General features: G+C 39.5%; 1 protein-coding gene across 3 annotated transcripts in view; it reads left to right on the top strand.

Annotated features, from left to right (window-relative positions):
• EXPH5 (exophilin 5) overlaps positions 1 to 14,643 on the top strand; it is a 36,155-nt gene extending 21,512 nt beyond the window's left edge. For 2 of the 3 annotated variants that reach the window (XM_042793184.1, XM_032990825.2), the window contains exons 4-6: positions 3,637 to 3,685; positions 5,222 to 5,348; positions 7,210 to 14,643. In XM_042793184.1, coding sequence (XP_042649118.1) covers positions 3,637 to 3,685; positions 5,222 to 5,348; positions 7,210 to 12,539 — 5,506 coding nt within the window. In that variant the 3' untranslated portion in view covers positions 12,540 to 14,643. Of the gene's footprint in view, positions 1 to 742; positions 1,028 to 3,636; positions 3,686 to 5,221; positions 5,349 to 7,209 lie in introns of those variants that run through there. The other variant, XM_032990826.2, reaches the window with a different exon arrangement.
• The last annotated feature ends 2,016 nt before the right edge of the window (positions 14,644 to 16,659 follow it).

The following is a 16,659-nucleotide window of genomic DNA, read 5'->3' as shown; positions in this document are numbered from 1 at the left end:
GGGCTCCTAGGTGGCATGACGCTAACACAAGGAACAGCTATAATAAACAATGACAGGGAATGCAAGCCTCTAAAGAAATTATGATTAGTCTGATATATAGGTTTTGTAGCACAGCAGCTTGCCATTGTCAAGTGTTTGTATCAAAGCAGTAGGAGATTTAAGGAGAGGTTTGAATAGAGGCTGTGAGGTTAGCTTTGTCAATGTTTACTGGGAACAATTCTCCTACATAGCAACACAGCATAAAAAAAAAAGGCAACATTTTAACACTGCTCAATAGATGTCATCTGCTCCCTCCTTTTTCTGTGACATAGTAATGCCCCTTATGCTGGGACACAGCAACACCGGCCCACAGCCCTCCCTGCAGAATAAAGGGGCACTGGTGTAACTGAGACTCAGATTTCAAGCACACTTTTTCCTGGCACACAGCAAGGTAGACAACGCACAGGCGAAGGTCTAAGCTTTGTTGTAGAATCTAAGCATTTGAAATGATTTCTTAATTTAAGAAGGCAAAAAATAAACCGTGCCTACTCATTGCATCAGCTTTCCTAATATGTGTTTATGTGGCTTTTCCACAGAAAATCTATCATATCTCAGGCTCAGATGCCTTTGGTTTCTTACCGAGCACAGCTTGAAAAATAAACAAGTCAGTCCTGACGTGTAACTGAGCTGATTGCTACATTTTCTAGTCACGCCTCTGTCGAAAACTTCCCCCACCCTCTTCTAGGTGTTGCCGTGGCATGTGGTTTGCTTTATGCATAGACAAAGCACTGAAATAATCTGCCTCTCACCGGGTAGAGTTATTTTGGTGAGCTAGAGAAATACAATAGGAGGCAGCACTGTATATCCTGTAAATAAGCCTAACTGGCAGAAGCTTTTAAATAGCTAAATACTAATGGCTGTTTAGAGGGTCCTTTCTGTACTGGAGAAACAGTTTCATCAGCTGCGGTGGTGTTTTGCTGTGAGAATAAATTATGGATGCTGCAAAAAAGAGTATGCTTATGTGAAGATACGGAAGATGCTAATAAAGGTTTGTAACTGTAGTCTAAAGGTAGTGAAATGTTTGATCACTTTTTGGTTCAAAGGTGTTTGGTGTTCTTGAATTCATCCTTACTATTTTCTAATATGTAAGTGTGATTCGTAATGGAAAAGAAATACTGTTTAATTGTGTTTTCAGCATATCTGAGTTATGTGTTTGTTGCTTAGCTGGGTTTTTATGTAGTGCTGATCAGAATAGTACAGAAGAAAACAGATTACACTCTGACATTAGACAACTCGGGGGTGGCCTAGGGAAGACAGGTGCCACAGTGAAAATACTAATTCGCAGCAGATTTTAATTCATGGATTTATATTATTGTTACCAGTAGTGGTAGTAGTAAGTTGAGTTATCTTTTAATCTTGCATTCGGTTGTTGTAAAAAAGATACATATGTATATAAGTAAAAAGTATAAAATATAACTTTTTGTTTTTCATAGTGAGCAGTATTTTTCTGATGGCAAATATACCTGAACTTGAGCATTAATTGATCTTCTTTTTTGTTTATGAATAATAGATCATGTTTACAAGTATGTATGTGTGTGTGCATGTGTGTGCAAAGCAATGTAAACATTGCTCAATATCCTTAACCAAAAAAGAAACTGAATTACTTTTTCCTAAAATTAAGCAACATTTCTCTGGAAGTATGCAAAATGTTTTTTTCTGAAATGCTGAAAAACTTAAGAGTTCGGAAAAAATAATGAGGCAGTTTGAGAAGTGGAGGAATCGGCATAGGGAAAAGATTAAAATAACCTTGGCTGTGTAAGTTGGCAGGGACGAAAATAAAGTAGGATGCAATGACCAGTTATTTCTGAAAGAAGAGTGACAACAAAGACATGGGGGAATTTAGAATAGTGCCAGAGGTGCAAATGAAAATTTAATTTTTGCCTAGACTATCAGAAGACATTTCTAACTAACATGTCTACTTCATGTAGCTTCATTGCAAGGAGCAATTAACGCAACACCAAGCACAGCACCAAGTGGGAAGAACTGTAGAGTGGCTTTGCACATTAAAGCTAAAGAAGAGAGCTTCTAACGAAGCTTTTACATTTTTGTTATGCATATAATTAAAACTAAGGTAACTTGCTAAGCCACGGGATTTAATTGAACTTGGTTTGCAGGAAATCATTGTAAGAAACATAAATTTAATTCTTAATTTGTGGTAGAAGCATTAAAACGTATTCAACATTATTTTAGTTTAAAGGAAGAGCTACATACATATCTGAGTCCTAGTTCAGTAAACTTCATTCACAGGGATCAGTAACCCTCTGAATTAATGGGTGTTCAGACTCAGTGCTACAAGGAAAAAATAGGAATTGCAGATTCAGATTGTCTGGCCATATCCTAAGACCACTGAGGTCAACAGGCTTGTTTCCTTTGGTTTCAGTTGGACCCCATGTCAGAGAGGAATCCTGGTTTTACAGTTCACAATTACAGAAGCAAAAACAAATTGCACCTTTCAACTGTTCTTCCCTGCCTGCAAGCACATTGCAAACAAATGACAAAGCACTTCAGGAGGAAAGGCTGGGCCACAAAGAACCTGCCAACAAGCCGGTTTATACTTGCTGTTGAAGCATGATAAAGTAGTCTACATGAGCACAAGAAGGTTTTAAGAGCCTAAGAACAAGGTCATTCAAAAAGACTTTGAGACAAACAGGACTGAGCAGAACTGTCTTTCCCTACTTTACTTTCTCTCAAGAATTAACTTCCTGGGAAAAAAAAACAGTTTCTGAGACAGGGAAGAGCTGGCAATAAGCACAAGCTGAGCAATATTTCCTTCAGGGCTTTTGAAGGTACTGGATTTGCTTAGCTGTAAAATAAGGATCTGCAGACTTGAATAGACTCAGTGAAGTCAAGTCCAGTTCTTGTTTCTTTGGTTTATTTTGTATTTGTACGTCTGCAAGTCACCTCACAGAACAGAATACCTTTTATGTTCAGGGCTTCTCAGCTTGTTCTAACCACTGCATTACTCACAGACGCTCTAGACAGTTCTCTGCCAAGCCCTTACAGTCCTATATAGCTCAGGAAAGCAGATAAGCCTTCCACCATCTGTTAAAAACTGGTAAATAAAGGCTGTTTGGGGTGAGTAGGGGCAAGTTCTGAAGTTCACACCAAAAACAACATGCAGTCTCTCCTCCTTCACAGGGGCAGAGCACAGCTCTGCATCTGAATAGGGTCAAATGGAAAACAATAGAATTGCAGGTGCAAAACCACTTACAGACTGACAACTAGTTAACTCTGGCTATTTGTAGTACCTACTAAATTATTGTTGTTTGGAAAAAAAACCTAACACCATCTTATCATAATGCTGGATTGAAACAATTATTTATGGCTGTTGCAGACCTTGAGATATCAGTAGGTTGAGCTCATTCTTGGCTGTGCACCTAGGAAGTCTGCAAGCTGACAAGGCCAAACTGAACGGCACATTTCCCCAGCATTTTTTCATTAGTAGGATTATTTGGAGGGAAGGATGGATTCTTCATCAAGCAGTCTTTTTCAGATGCTTCTCAACAGTTGTTAGAGAGAAATTGATGGATACTTATTATCTGGTAAAATTACATTACATTCCTTTTCAAGCCAACATTTAAATCCTTCTGCCTACAGATATGACAGTTCTGCTAGGCCATCTTCGAAAGTGGAAGAAATGGCAACGGTAAGTAGCTTATCAACTTTATTGTCAGCAATGTTTAAACTACAGATTTTTCAAAAACTAGTCCCCTTTGTTTAGGCTGTTGATATAATTAATACCTGTTTAAATAGTATTCTTGCAGTTCTTGTTCTAAACAGAATAAAATGTTTGTGTTGTGAACCTGTTGAATGCAGTAGAATGAGCTTGCACTGTTAACTATACATGTCCAAATGTTTCCTATGTAAGCCCTAAGTCTAGCTCTGATTAGGTTTTAGTTCCTTCTTAATGAAGGAATAATTTTGTGTATAATTTCCTAGGCCAAAAGCCTCACATATTTTGGCAACTGTAACCAACCTGCAAATAGGTCAAAACTCACACTGAATAAATAATCTAAGGTATTTACTTTGTTTCTTTTCATTTGTACAAGGGCGAAAAAGAGTAGCTGACTTGGGCAGGCAGTAAGCTGGAGCCTCTCCTACATTTCCATGTGCAGAATTACCGTGTAAATGTAAATTTTGACAGTAGGAAATTATTTTTTTGGCTGAATGTTCCATTTTATAAACACAAGCTCAATTTAAGGATGAAACAACAGATTTATTTTTGATGTAATTTAAGTGTATGCTGTTGAAATAAACAGATTTCCTTGCTATTTTAATTACTTCATTGCCCTGTATTACCAACATGTCTTTCCTCCTCTTCAATTGTGTGGTATAACCACAGAGGGGACTAAGAAGGTATGCAGTATATAATCAAAAGTATAGAGGAGGTAAATTGGCCACCTCCCTTCTCTCGTATTTCAAAAACAAAGGGATAATCTGTATTAATATATGACTGAACAGAGATCTTATCAGAGAGTGCTGCCTGTTATATAAATAGACTATTATAGCTAGGTGAGTAAACTATTACGAATGCTGAGAACTAGATAGTAATAAGGGGTTTTATTTTTAAAAAAGGAGGAAGAGTCTCAGCTAAAATAAATTGGCATTTCGACAGTTGTTTGCACTTCTACTGTCTGAGACTGTGAGCTGAGAGATAAGGATGGGATAGGAACCTCTCCAGCTTAACATGTAAACTAAACTCAGGTGGTGAATAGGATGACATTTTCCCTCCTACTAAGGTAATTTATCACAGCCCTCTAAAGTACTATCTTGCAATATGAAAATTGGCTGTGGTGTTAAATTACTAAATCTCTGTTGGATGGTCTGTGTGTGAATTTTAAAATGTGCTGGTCAAGGAAGAAGTGATTAGGAAAAACTAAATTAGGAGATACGATGCATTAAGGATACATATGCAGAAAATAAGTAAACTGTGCCCCTTATTATAAGGTCATTATAACTCATGTATCCAAAACAGTATGAGAACAAGATGAGCAAATCTCCTTTAGAGATGTAAAAGTCTCTAAAATGCATGCAACATTACAATCCTCAGTTGTATATTTTAATAATATGGTATTTAATGGACCCTCAAAGCATTTACTGACCTCTGTGACTTGTGACATGTGAAACGTGATTTGAACCCACATGTAGAACTAAAATCACATTGCCTTACAATTTTTAACAGGCTGAAATGTGTAATTCCCCAATGTCAGCGGAAACAAGTGGTCATTCATTTGATGCAAACCAAAATGAAATGATGGAGAAAAGTACGCAGGAATGGAATGAACAGCTGGAGAAGGAGTTTTTCAGTGGTAAGTCTGTATCTTTACTTTGTTCTGATATTATTGTTGCCAGAAGTGACTGTGGTGATTGAGTTGGGAGAATTTTCTGCAAAAGCAAAGGAAATAAATATATGACTCATTACTTTCTAGCATAGCAGCTACTTTTTGCTGGCCTTATCTGACAGCAGAATATCTGCTGTGACACTGACTTCAGGATGTGGCACTGGTCACTCTTAGAGTGCATTTCATCTCATACTGATCCAGTTCAGAAGAATCACGCTGTAGAAGTGTATATTTCTCTCTGCTGATCCTGACAGGATACCATATTGCATCCTTTAGATGCAGACATATAGTTATGTGAGAAGAATTTCATCCCAGTTTCCTGCATGCATAATTTTGAAAATGATGAATTACTGGGCCTGGTTTTATGAATTGTAAAGCCTCAAACCACAGAGGCAAGAGGCATTATGGCATTCAGTTAGCTTTCTGGGAGCCCTTATAGCACCAGGTTTTTTTCTCACTGCTGGCAAGCGAGACAAGATCAGACCCAGGCTATGGGAGTACAGAGGTGTTCTTCCATAAACTTTCTCAGATCTATGCAAAAAAATGTCCATGAATATTACTTGCTACTACCCAAAATTACAAGAAATCACAGATTGAAAGCATGATCAGGGAGCAATGGGTGAGTCAGCAGTGCTGGAAGAGGAGAGCACAACATGGTGCACAGTGGTTCTTCTGAAACTCACGTTTTGCGTGTCAGTCATAGCTGTGCACACTTGCCCACCAACAGAGAAAAACTACATAGCTTGGCAAATGGAAGACTCAGAAACAACTCATCTTTTTCCTTGTTCTAAACTGACTCTTGAGAGTCTTCTCTCTTCTGTGCTGCAGAGAAACTTAGAAAAATGGAAAATTTTAGTACCTTTGTATCACTTTTTACTCCAACTATACATACCTAGCAATGCTTTCTTAATGATTCTGTACTATTAGCACAGATCTGTAATGACTGATCAGCGAGTCTTTTTTATTTAAATGGATTAGGAAATGCTATAACAAAACATCCATATCCATTTGTGTTTATATTTTATGTGTGCTATTTTCAAAATACAAAAAGAATACAAATAGCAAAGGCATAATTGGTTTTGCCAATAAAAATACTTTAAATACATTGCTGTCACTTAGTTTTATGACCGAATATTTTGGTTAACTGAGCTATATAGTGTTTAATTCTGGTTCATGAGCCTGTCTATAAATATATATATAAATACAGCTTTGTTGCTAGAATGAATCACAGGTTCCTAACTATTTCATTACCCTTTTTTATCTGGAAAGTGCCATTTTCAGTGCTTGATTTAAAGTAATAAGCTGCAGTTTAGTGGAGAACTTCTTTTCTGAACGAAACAAATGGTGGACATGCCAGACTACTGAATATGCTTGTTTGATGGTTTGCAGGATTCTTTGTTTTCTTACAGTTACATCATAACTGTTCTTTGTCTATGTTTGCCTAGTGAATTGTGTTCAGAGATTTCTTTGCTTGCAAACTATATTTGGAAAGTTTATACATGCACATGTATATAGTGTGTGAGTAAGAATTCAGACTTCAAATTGCTTTGTTTTTCTTTTAAATAGCATAAAGACTGACATTTGCATAAAGAGCAGTTTTAAGATCAGTCATGGAGCAGTACATTTTTTTCCTTGTAGTCATAATGGGTGACCACTGAAAGGTCCTCTGGAGGAAGAATGTGTGGTTTGGGAAGGGTTTTGAATGCTGAGAAGCTGACTCCTTTTTCTGATTATTAATGTAGTACATTAAACTTTTAAACAAAAATAATGAGAAGATTATTGAAGAAAACAAGTATCAAAAGCAAGTATCTTTTTTTTCTTTGTGCAGTTCTAAATGACCTGGATGACCAGCTGGCCCAGGAACAAGCCCAAGACCCATTGGACAGGACAGTTACTACTAGCAGTGCATCAAATGTCCAATATAGTAGTGCATTCCCTATTTCAAAGAGGCAGACTGCTAGTAGGGGGCAACACAGAAATGACTGGAGTGACATGCCTAGCACATTTTTCCTAGATGGACTGAGAACAATAAGAGCCAAAGATGAACACAAGATTTTCGTCAGACCAAGGAAATTACACAGTGCATATATAAACTGGCGCCAGACAGCCTTGCAAGAAGATTACAGTTATGGTGATCCAGTTGATGGAAATCCTCATCTGCTAAGCAGGAGGTTGTCTTCCGTTTCTTTTGGACGGTCTTCAGAAGGTAGCTTATATCCTCCTTCCATAACACAGAACAGTGGGTTTAGGCACAAGAGTTGTATGAACAGGGATACAGCTGGCAGAAGTTACTCTGTATGTTCCCTTCGAAGATGTTCATCGTCAGTATCTTCTGACCAGCTATCGACATCTAGTTTACAACATCCATTAGCAAGAGAGAGCAACAATGGGTTTGTACCAAGGTTTGGTCGACAGAACCCAAAGAGAATTCCTCTGTCTTCTATAGTATGGAACAACACACCAGACTCTCCTGGACAAACATCAACTCAAGAAAAAATGTTTAGAACCCAATCACTGGTGGAGTTTCATGCTTCAGACCATGGTAAATATCCTAGCTCTTTGCAAGAAACCAAGAAATATGCATGTTACCACTCAAAACACCACTACAGAAGATCTATTTCAAGCAGTAATTGCTTTAGTAGAGTTAGTTGCCCTGACAAAGCTACTTCTCCATTGTCCTTTGATAACTGGGAAAATTATCCATTATACAAATCAGAAAATAATCTCTCTAGATCCTACTATAGAGATACTTCTCATGGCAAGTTGTATGCAAACCAAAAAAATTCTTATGGAAAAAAAGACAGCTCTCCTTCTTGGGCTGATATTCCTCAATACTACAGTGATGAAGCATTTATTTCTCCTGATGTCAGCTTTGAAATGATTATGGCTAATTTAAATGACCAGCAGTGGGCACATACAAAGAATGCCAAGTTTGGTTCACAGTGCCTGCAGAACGATTTTCACGCATATTCTCCAGCAAATACTAATATCAAAAGGGTAAAAAGAAGTGCAAATAGAACTTTTTCAGAATTCACTGAGGGCTGTCAGCCTTGGCTAAGTTGTAACTCTTCAGTTTCTTCATCTAGTATCAGAACAGATGAGTCGGTCTTTCCTATTTCAAAGGACCAAACAAAACCTCTAGGACTGAACAAAAATTCAGTTGTCACTACTCAAAGAAGTACTAAAGCAGACTTTACACAACTGGAACAGGTTGAAGGTATGAAACTGCCAGATGAAGACGTGCCATTACAGTCAGTTTCTCAACGAGCAAATATAAACTATATCAACACCCAGAGTTTTCCCTCTAACAGCCCTGCTTCTGCCATGTTGCAAAGTGATGCATCTCTCTTTAACACAAGATCAAAGAGACAAACCCATGTCACTGCCAGAGGAGATACTGCAAAACTTTATACATCAAACAGTGGTAAAAGAAATGTACAAATGAAGGAAAACAATTGCTTGCCCAACAGTGTGTTCAGCCAGCCTCCCTTTATTTTCCCAGCTGATGAGAGCAGGAAGGAACCTTCTCTTTCAAGTCGGAAGGAATGGGAGCATAATCTGCATTATGCAGCAAAAAGAGAGAGCATCAAACAGGATAATCAGGGTACAGAAGACATTAGCCAAGCTACTCCAAAGAGACAGTCCTCACTGCTGAATGTTGCTTCTGCTCCATCCACTGAAAAATTAGCAAATTGTCAAGGCATGTTGTCCTGTCCTCCTAAATGTTCATCTAGCTCCTCACAAAGCTCTCCACAAGCACTTTCTCATAAAGACAATTCTAAATGTTTAAGAACACTAACTAGCTCTTCAGGAAATTGCACAGTTGCTGAATCTCAAGCAGAAGGTGGAAAAACAGCTCAAGTGAGCAGAATAGATGTTACCAAAAAGATTTCACAGAAGACACTGCAAAATACAAGCACTTTAGTTACTAAGGACTGTAATGGACAATTCACTAATAGTTCTCCACAAAAAGGAAATTCTGGAAATATTTATATGCATAGATTTGATGGAGTCCCCAGGACCTCTGAACATAGTTTAAGTTATTTTTGCCTTGAAAAAGAAAGCAAAAAAGTAAGGGGTAATTCACCTTGTATTGAAAGGCTTCACGAGCAAGACAACCTGCTGAGACATACCAGTAGCTGCAGCATTACTGGCTCCCCTAGCAGAAACAGCCTCAAATCTCCTGACTCACTTGTTATTTATTACACTTTGCCTAGAAAATCAGCTAGCATTGCTGGTAGTATTATGTCAGATACGCCCATCTCTTTACCTAGAGAAAGCAGAACAACGTACAATTGTTTAAGGTCTGAAACTCCACAGAGAGCTGATGCCTTTTGTTCAAATCAAAGAGATGTGTCTTGTTTAGATTCAAAACATTCCTTTTTAACATCAGCATCATTAAATGCTGCTACAAGTAACAAAGAAAAAGATTACCGCAGTCCTTTAACCAAAAGTCCTAATGATTCAGTAAGGAGTAGTACATTGGTTGAACTGACAGACAGATGTAAACATCTAAGCAGAAGAGAATCCTCTGTGTTTTCAGACTGTAAGGAGAGGGGAAATTTTTTGCAGAAGTATAAAACTACAAGCACATTTACAGTTTGTGTTGATGAAGATCATGTCAAGTATCATGAATTAGTTTCAATTTATTATACATTACCACGGAGGCATTCAAGAACGTTTTGTAACCTCTTTAGAGATAATCCAGAGGATGCAGATTTACCTTGTCCCAAAGAAAATGCTCAGTCATCAAGGATAAGAAACAAGAAAAATGAAGGTCATGTGAGTTTAGCAGATGTTTTCTTCCCCAGTACTTCGGTAAAAGAGGTGCCTTCATATTCTTCTGACCAAGAATCTTCAGCTCTGGTCACACCTCAGAACTTGGGAACTGCGGTTGATAGTGAAGAGAATTCCTACTTATCTACTAGCTCTGAGAAGATATGTAGTGCAAAGGCAGTGACTATGGTACATAACAGGAAAGATAGTTCATCAGATCTTTCATTAGCAGAAAATGTGCTTTCTGACATGGTAACAAAAGAAATTTCTTTTGGTGGTCCACAATCCGCTGCCATAGTGGCTAAATCAGGTAAGGCCATTTCTGATGCTGCAGGCAGCCAAAATACAGAAACAGGTCTAAAAGAAAAGAAGGAAATTTTACAACCAGCCACACCACCTATGTCCACTTTATCAACCCCTCCCAAGCCGGGCAGACATTTAGAGAATCCTTTGCATTCTACTTCAACAAATAAAAATATTATACAGAAAGGAAACTCTGACAACTGCTGTCAGGCCCCTAAAGTGAACACCAATAAAAATCTCAACAGTTTACTCCTCCACCCAGGAGAGAAGAGTTCCCTTGGAACGAACGATAACACAGAGTGTGCCGACGTGCTGCTTCCTTCTGCAGAAGACACATACAGGGATAATACCAAAGTCAAACAGAGAGTAAATATCCTACACCAAACCACCCCTCTGTATAATAATAAATGTAGTGGACTGCAATTAAGGGCTGACAGTTCAAGAAAACATGCAAATGATTTAAACTCTTATAGTAAAGTGCTTTCAGAGTCTCAGAACAAAGCACCTGAGGTAAGCACAGCTTCCAGTGCTGATCCATTACTTCAGCTAGATGAAGTGGTTAGCACAGATGAATTTAAGAATTCAGAAATTAAAAAAGGGCAAAACTCACAGAGTACTCAGATGGGTAAAGATTATAGTGGTTTGCAGGAATCAGAGGAGCACAGTGAAGGCAGCCTGAACATTAAAGATAAAGTCCTTGGGGTTATGCAAGATCAGAAGATAACACAGAGTGCCGAAGAGGAGAACAAGCTTCTCTCTGACTGCACAAGAGACAAAGTCAAAGATATAGAAAAAAGGAAAAACAGACCTTCAATTAAACATAAACTGGCAGCTGTTTACAAAACAAGTAGAAAATTTTCAAGTAAAAATTTACCCCCCAAACCACACATAAGTAACATTTTTTCACAGAACGATGGAAGTTCTACTTCAGAGGTTGACATGTCCCTTGACTCATTGATTTCAATGGATTCCCATCAGCCATTCCTGCAGTCAGACAATGAAAATCAGAATCACAGTCTGGACCCTGATAAGAATATGCCAAGACCAAGAACAGCTGCGAATAAGAAGACTGAAAATCAGAATGACCCTTCTTTGCTTGTTAATAACACCAGTTGGAGGTCTTTTCCAAGCTCACGCACACAGAAGGAAGCCATCAGTCCCCAAAAAACTACAGTGAAAGTAGAAAATAGGCCAAATCTTACAACCCTATATCCAGGTGAAGATCTAACCACAAAAAATAAGAATTCACAAACACTTGATCTCAGGTTAGAAAGCAAAAGCCAGCCCATCTCTCCTAGTGCTGCTCCATCAGACCTGCTGGATGATGAGAAAAGAAGAGCTAGCTGTTGTGCCTGCAGTCCTCCCTTGCCACTTTTAACTGACAAAAACTCAAACACATATGTAAATAGCTGCTTGCAGGCAGACATATATCCAGGGCAAAACTTGACTTCCCAGACAGTGCTTGATCAGTGTCAAAATACCTCTCAGTCTGCTAGCTTAAAAAATGCTAACTTGCAAAGCTACCAGTTGTGCAGGAGTCACGCCAGAAGTCAGCGTGAGCGTCACCTTTCTGAGAGTATTTGTGCTCCAGATTCCGATGAGACTTTTGCCTCGGGAAGCAATATTCAACCAAAAGATGGTATACATGGGAAGAGATTTAAGTCTTACTCAGAGCTGTTGTCTTGTGATGAAAATGAAAACTGGGCATCGGACGATGAAAAATGTTACAGCACTAGAAACCTGATGTACCCTTCTGTTGAATTTGGCATATTTGGCAAAGAACAACAGTTGGCTTTCCTGGAAAATATCAAGAGGTCACTCACAGAAGGGAGGTTATGGAGACCTTGTCTTCTTAATAACCCTGGTGCTCTCAGAGATGGAGAGCCCCCTTCTATAAACAGGGCTGAGCTTTTGAGCTCAAGTTCTGCTGGGAGCAAAATGTCATCGGCTGCTTCATCCCCCCGAGAGACAACCGATATCTATCAGGAAGACCCAGCAGCTTATTCAGACTCAGACAGTGATACCACCACCGATGATGAATACTACCTAGATGAGATAGATAAGGAATCGGAGCTATGAAGGGCCTGTGGTACTAAGATGGCACGATAGCTCGGTAGTTTCTGGGCAGGCAGAAACATGTAAAATACTTCGAGCCAGTTCTTGTGCTGCTATAAATTGGTACAACTTCATTAGTTTTAAAGAAGCTAGTATGTTATGTTAGCTGAGCATTTGACTTTTGTACTGAATATGGGCTTCACCATTGTTGTTTCTCCTAGCAGGGAAAAAGAATATTAAAAAAATTCCTTTCCCAAATAATAGAAGGTAAACAACTGTGAAGCTTTGGGCAGTGTAACTCCAGAGATGGCTTTCCTCTGAGTCAGCAAGCAGTGGCTTATGCTCCTGCCAGCTACGCAGTGCTGGAATGGATAAATTCTAGCTTGAGCTACATTTTCTTACAAGACTTAACAGAAAACCAAGAGGTTACTAAGCTGATAAATTTCTGTTTCTCCAATTTTCCTCATTTACCGGACCAAGCATGATAATGCCAATCCATCACACTCAACAAACACCCCTACAAAATGAAACCTCTTCAATTTTTACAGCATATTCTGTATGAACGGGTTTTTTTCTGCATTCCTGGGAAATGTAGCAGCAATGTCCCTGGTGCTGTTTGTTCTGCCATGCAGTTGAGGCAGATTCCACACAGGGAATTTTCTCAGCATTGCAAGAGCAATGAGCAATGTGAGTTACAGAGGTGCTGCTAGCGTGTGGGAAACAGCTCAGCAAACGGCAGAACACTGGAAAATTCACTGAAATTCCTGAGGATGTTAAGAAACACAGCTGAGCATGGAAATCTGCTTTTCAGACATGGGAGATTCGTAACCAGCACAGCTTTGGTTACAACTGAGACGAACAGCCGGATTTCTGCTTTGATTTAGGAACAGGTTAATTTGGATTAAAAATCCAACACTTTAAACCATGCAAAATATGAAAAGATTTACCCTATTTATTTCCTCTATAAGCCTCACAGGTTGAATCCTAAGTTGTCCTAATAGTGGGAAGACAACCATAACCAACACAGCTTGTTACACCCCAAAGTCCTCCCGCTGCCTCTGTGCTCGGCCGGTCTCTCCCGCAGCCGCTGGGCTCCCTCAGGGCAGCACCACCCGAAACGGCCCGAGAGGGCACGTGGCTGGGTCGCCACTGCGCCGCACAGACCGGCAGCTTTTCACATATGAAGTAAATAAAACCAGTAAGAAATGCTCTTTGCCTTTTGCTAAATTACCATCCCTTTTTGGTCTTTCTTAAACCATTCCCTCTCTCACCACAGTACTGTTTATCCTTCAAAGTGAGCAGTCAGCCACACTAATAATGTAGTATTATTACTCAGTAGCCAAAACTCATCCCTGGCCATCAAATTTCTAACTAAGCTTTGATCTCTTTTTCGTGCAAAATCAGAAGTGGCTCACTGAGCCAGAAGATAGTATTTTTAACTAATTATATATTTACTTTAATTTCACATATGGTCTAAAATGATCCATATTTTTGATACCCTTTTTAATTCAATAAAATTTCTGCAGGACATGATTATATTTTTATAACTGGAAGGACGTATACTGGTATTTTTAAATAATGTATTTTACACAAAACAAGCAACGCTTGTATCACTGACTACTCCACAAGAAACTAGAAGGTGAAAATACTATAGTAGGTAACTGGTATCCTTATTTTTTTATACTGTAAACTTCGTTAAAGAAGTGGGTCTGTAGTTCAGATCTGTACTGATACATAAGTATTATTACTTTATACTGGGGTAATTTGTCTTTTGTTGTACATAGAAGGACTAATATAAACTGTGTATTTATAGTCAGAATTAATCTCTATGACATGCCTGTTTTGGAAGGATATAAACCTATGCTGACATGTGCAATGCTGGAAGGAAATTACTACCATATAATTGCAGTCTTGTAAAATGTGGTATTCTAAGGAGAAACTGTTTTTCTGTAAATGGCTCTATTTTATACATACAGGATTCTGTAGAGTAAGACAATAAAACCAGCTGAGTATCAGTGAGGAATTTCTGCTGCTGTACGTTTCTGCAAAATATGTTAATCCAAAAATTGGGACTGCCAGCCTACATGAGGTAAAGAATAATAAAATAAATGTTTACAAGGGAAGTAAATGGTCATACGGTTTTCTTGACTGAAGTGGATGGTTTAGAACATTTTTATTTGTAAATATTTTCTACCTGTTCAACAGAAGTTGGATTAAGTTCTCACCTTGTTGGCATAATTTTTTTCATTTGCTATGCTATGTATGTGCAGGAGATCAGGTGGCTTGATTTAATGTAAGCAAGTAAAAACTGCTTTTGGTCATAAGTCAGTTGTGGAAGACTGCAGCCTGCTGAGGATCTGTAAACTAGTATTTACACTGAATAATGGAATTCTGTAAAACAGTTGATTGCTTGAAAACATAGGGAGAAATACCCTTTGAATAGCGATCAGCGCCGTTCAGTTTAGCAGAGCTAGATTTTGACACCTTTGTTCTTCCAAGCTTCTTCTTTGGCAAAAGTATATTCTATAAATGCTCGTGATTTATAGGATTTTCATATTTAAAATTATTTGTCTGAAATAAATTCTGCATTCAAATGAAAAAAAAAAAACAAAAAACAAAAAACGTATTTGTACTGTGTTTGTTTTCCACTTGCTGTGAATGCCATAGTTTATTTAAAAAAAAAAAAAAAAAAAAATCCAGCATCTTAGTATTGTTGCGAGGGTGGTGATGGCAAAGGGTGCCACAGATGCAACGTGGGGCCGCCAGCGCGGGTCCCTCAGGCAGCCGCAGGCTCGGGCCTGCCCCGCGCTGCGGCCACAGCTGCAGAGCCTCTGGTACACAAATAGTTTTCTGTCAGCAGTAGAATCTGTACAGCAGACGTGTTAATCCCTTAGCAGGTCGCATGCCTACAACTTGCCTTGAGGAGCCGATACTCCATGTAGGGGCCAAGGGTAGTATTTCATGAGTAGTTTTACAAGGTGAATTTACAATCACTTCAGCTGGAATTAGGGCTGAGAGGAGCCTGGCTGCCACGTGCAGTGTGACAGCGCGTGAGACTCACCACTTTCAGCCTTAATTGCTACAGCCAGTGCGTGTGGTACCTGAGCTCAGCAACGCAGTCCCTCAGCCTGGTTTCCGAAGGAAACATGGTTTATGAGCTAAGATGGTGTTTCTGTCTAGAACTCTGTCCACTCATTAGGTCACTCGTGTCCCCAGATGACTTTTCACTTTTCTAACATCTCAGTGACATTTGAAAGAAGGCACAGAAATCTCATGCTTTCATCTCAGGGCAGCTCAGGCCAGGAGGGACCTCAGGAGGTCTCTGCTCCAACCTCCTACTCACAGCAGGTTGGCTCTGAGGTCAGGCCAGGCTGCTCAGGGCTTCATCCAACTGGAGCTTGAAAGTCTCGTGAGGATGGAAACTGGGCAATCTGTGCCTCTGCCCAACTGTCCTAACGGGGGAAATATGTTACAGGCTGAGCCTGTTGGGAGTATCACAGATGGGATGTCAGTGGAGACCTGTGGCTATCTGAAGTGAGAGAATTTAGGAGACTAAAGACAAAAGCAAGGAGGAAACCCAGCTTGATAATTCCACTTTCAAGGAACCCGTTTTTCATGGTCTGTACGCAGAGAGACTTGAAGTTCATGTTATTCAAAAACATGCAGCATTCATTTGTGCTCTTATTGTTTTGCATGTGAAAATCCAGGCTTGCACAGACGCTTGATCTAACCCTCCTACAGCCTTGTAACCCCCCTCCCCCCCCCATCTACCGACACCCTGAAATATTTCCTAGTAGCACCAAACATTTCTGATAAAAATGACCCAACCACCTTAGGAGACAAATCATCAGAGGTTCTGCCTGCTTACTTGTAGTCCATCATTTTAAATCCATGAAATTACTTTGTTGTTACATTTTCTAGGTAATTGATACCACGATCCCTCCTTCCCCATCACCAAGCGTTACCGCATGGACGAGGGCCACCTGCAGCATCTCACCCCCAGGCCCCGCGAGCCTCCTGCAGCCCCTGAGCTCCAGGTGTGAGCTTGGCCTCCTCCCTGGAGCGAGAAGGTGAGCCCAGCATCAGGGAACAGCATGCTGGTACGTCAAACCACGACAGTCCCAACAGGGTGCCTGCTCTGTCC

This window comes from Tyto alba, unplaced genomic scaffold (assembly GCF_018691265.1).
Source record: "Tyto alba isolate M040663 unplaced genomic scaffold, T.alba_DEE_v4.0 Super-Scaffold_2, whole genome shotgun sequence".
Classification (NCBI taxonomy): domain Eukaryota; kingdom Metazoa; phylum Chordata; class Aves; order Strigiformes; family Tytonidae; genus Tyto; species Tyto alba.
Note: the sequence above shows the minus strand (reverse complement) of the source record. Positions and strands in the feature narration are given on the sequence as shown.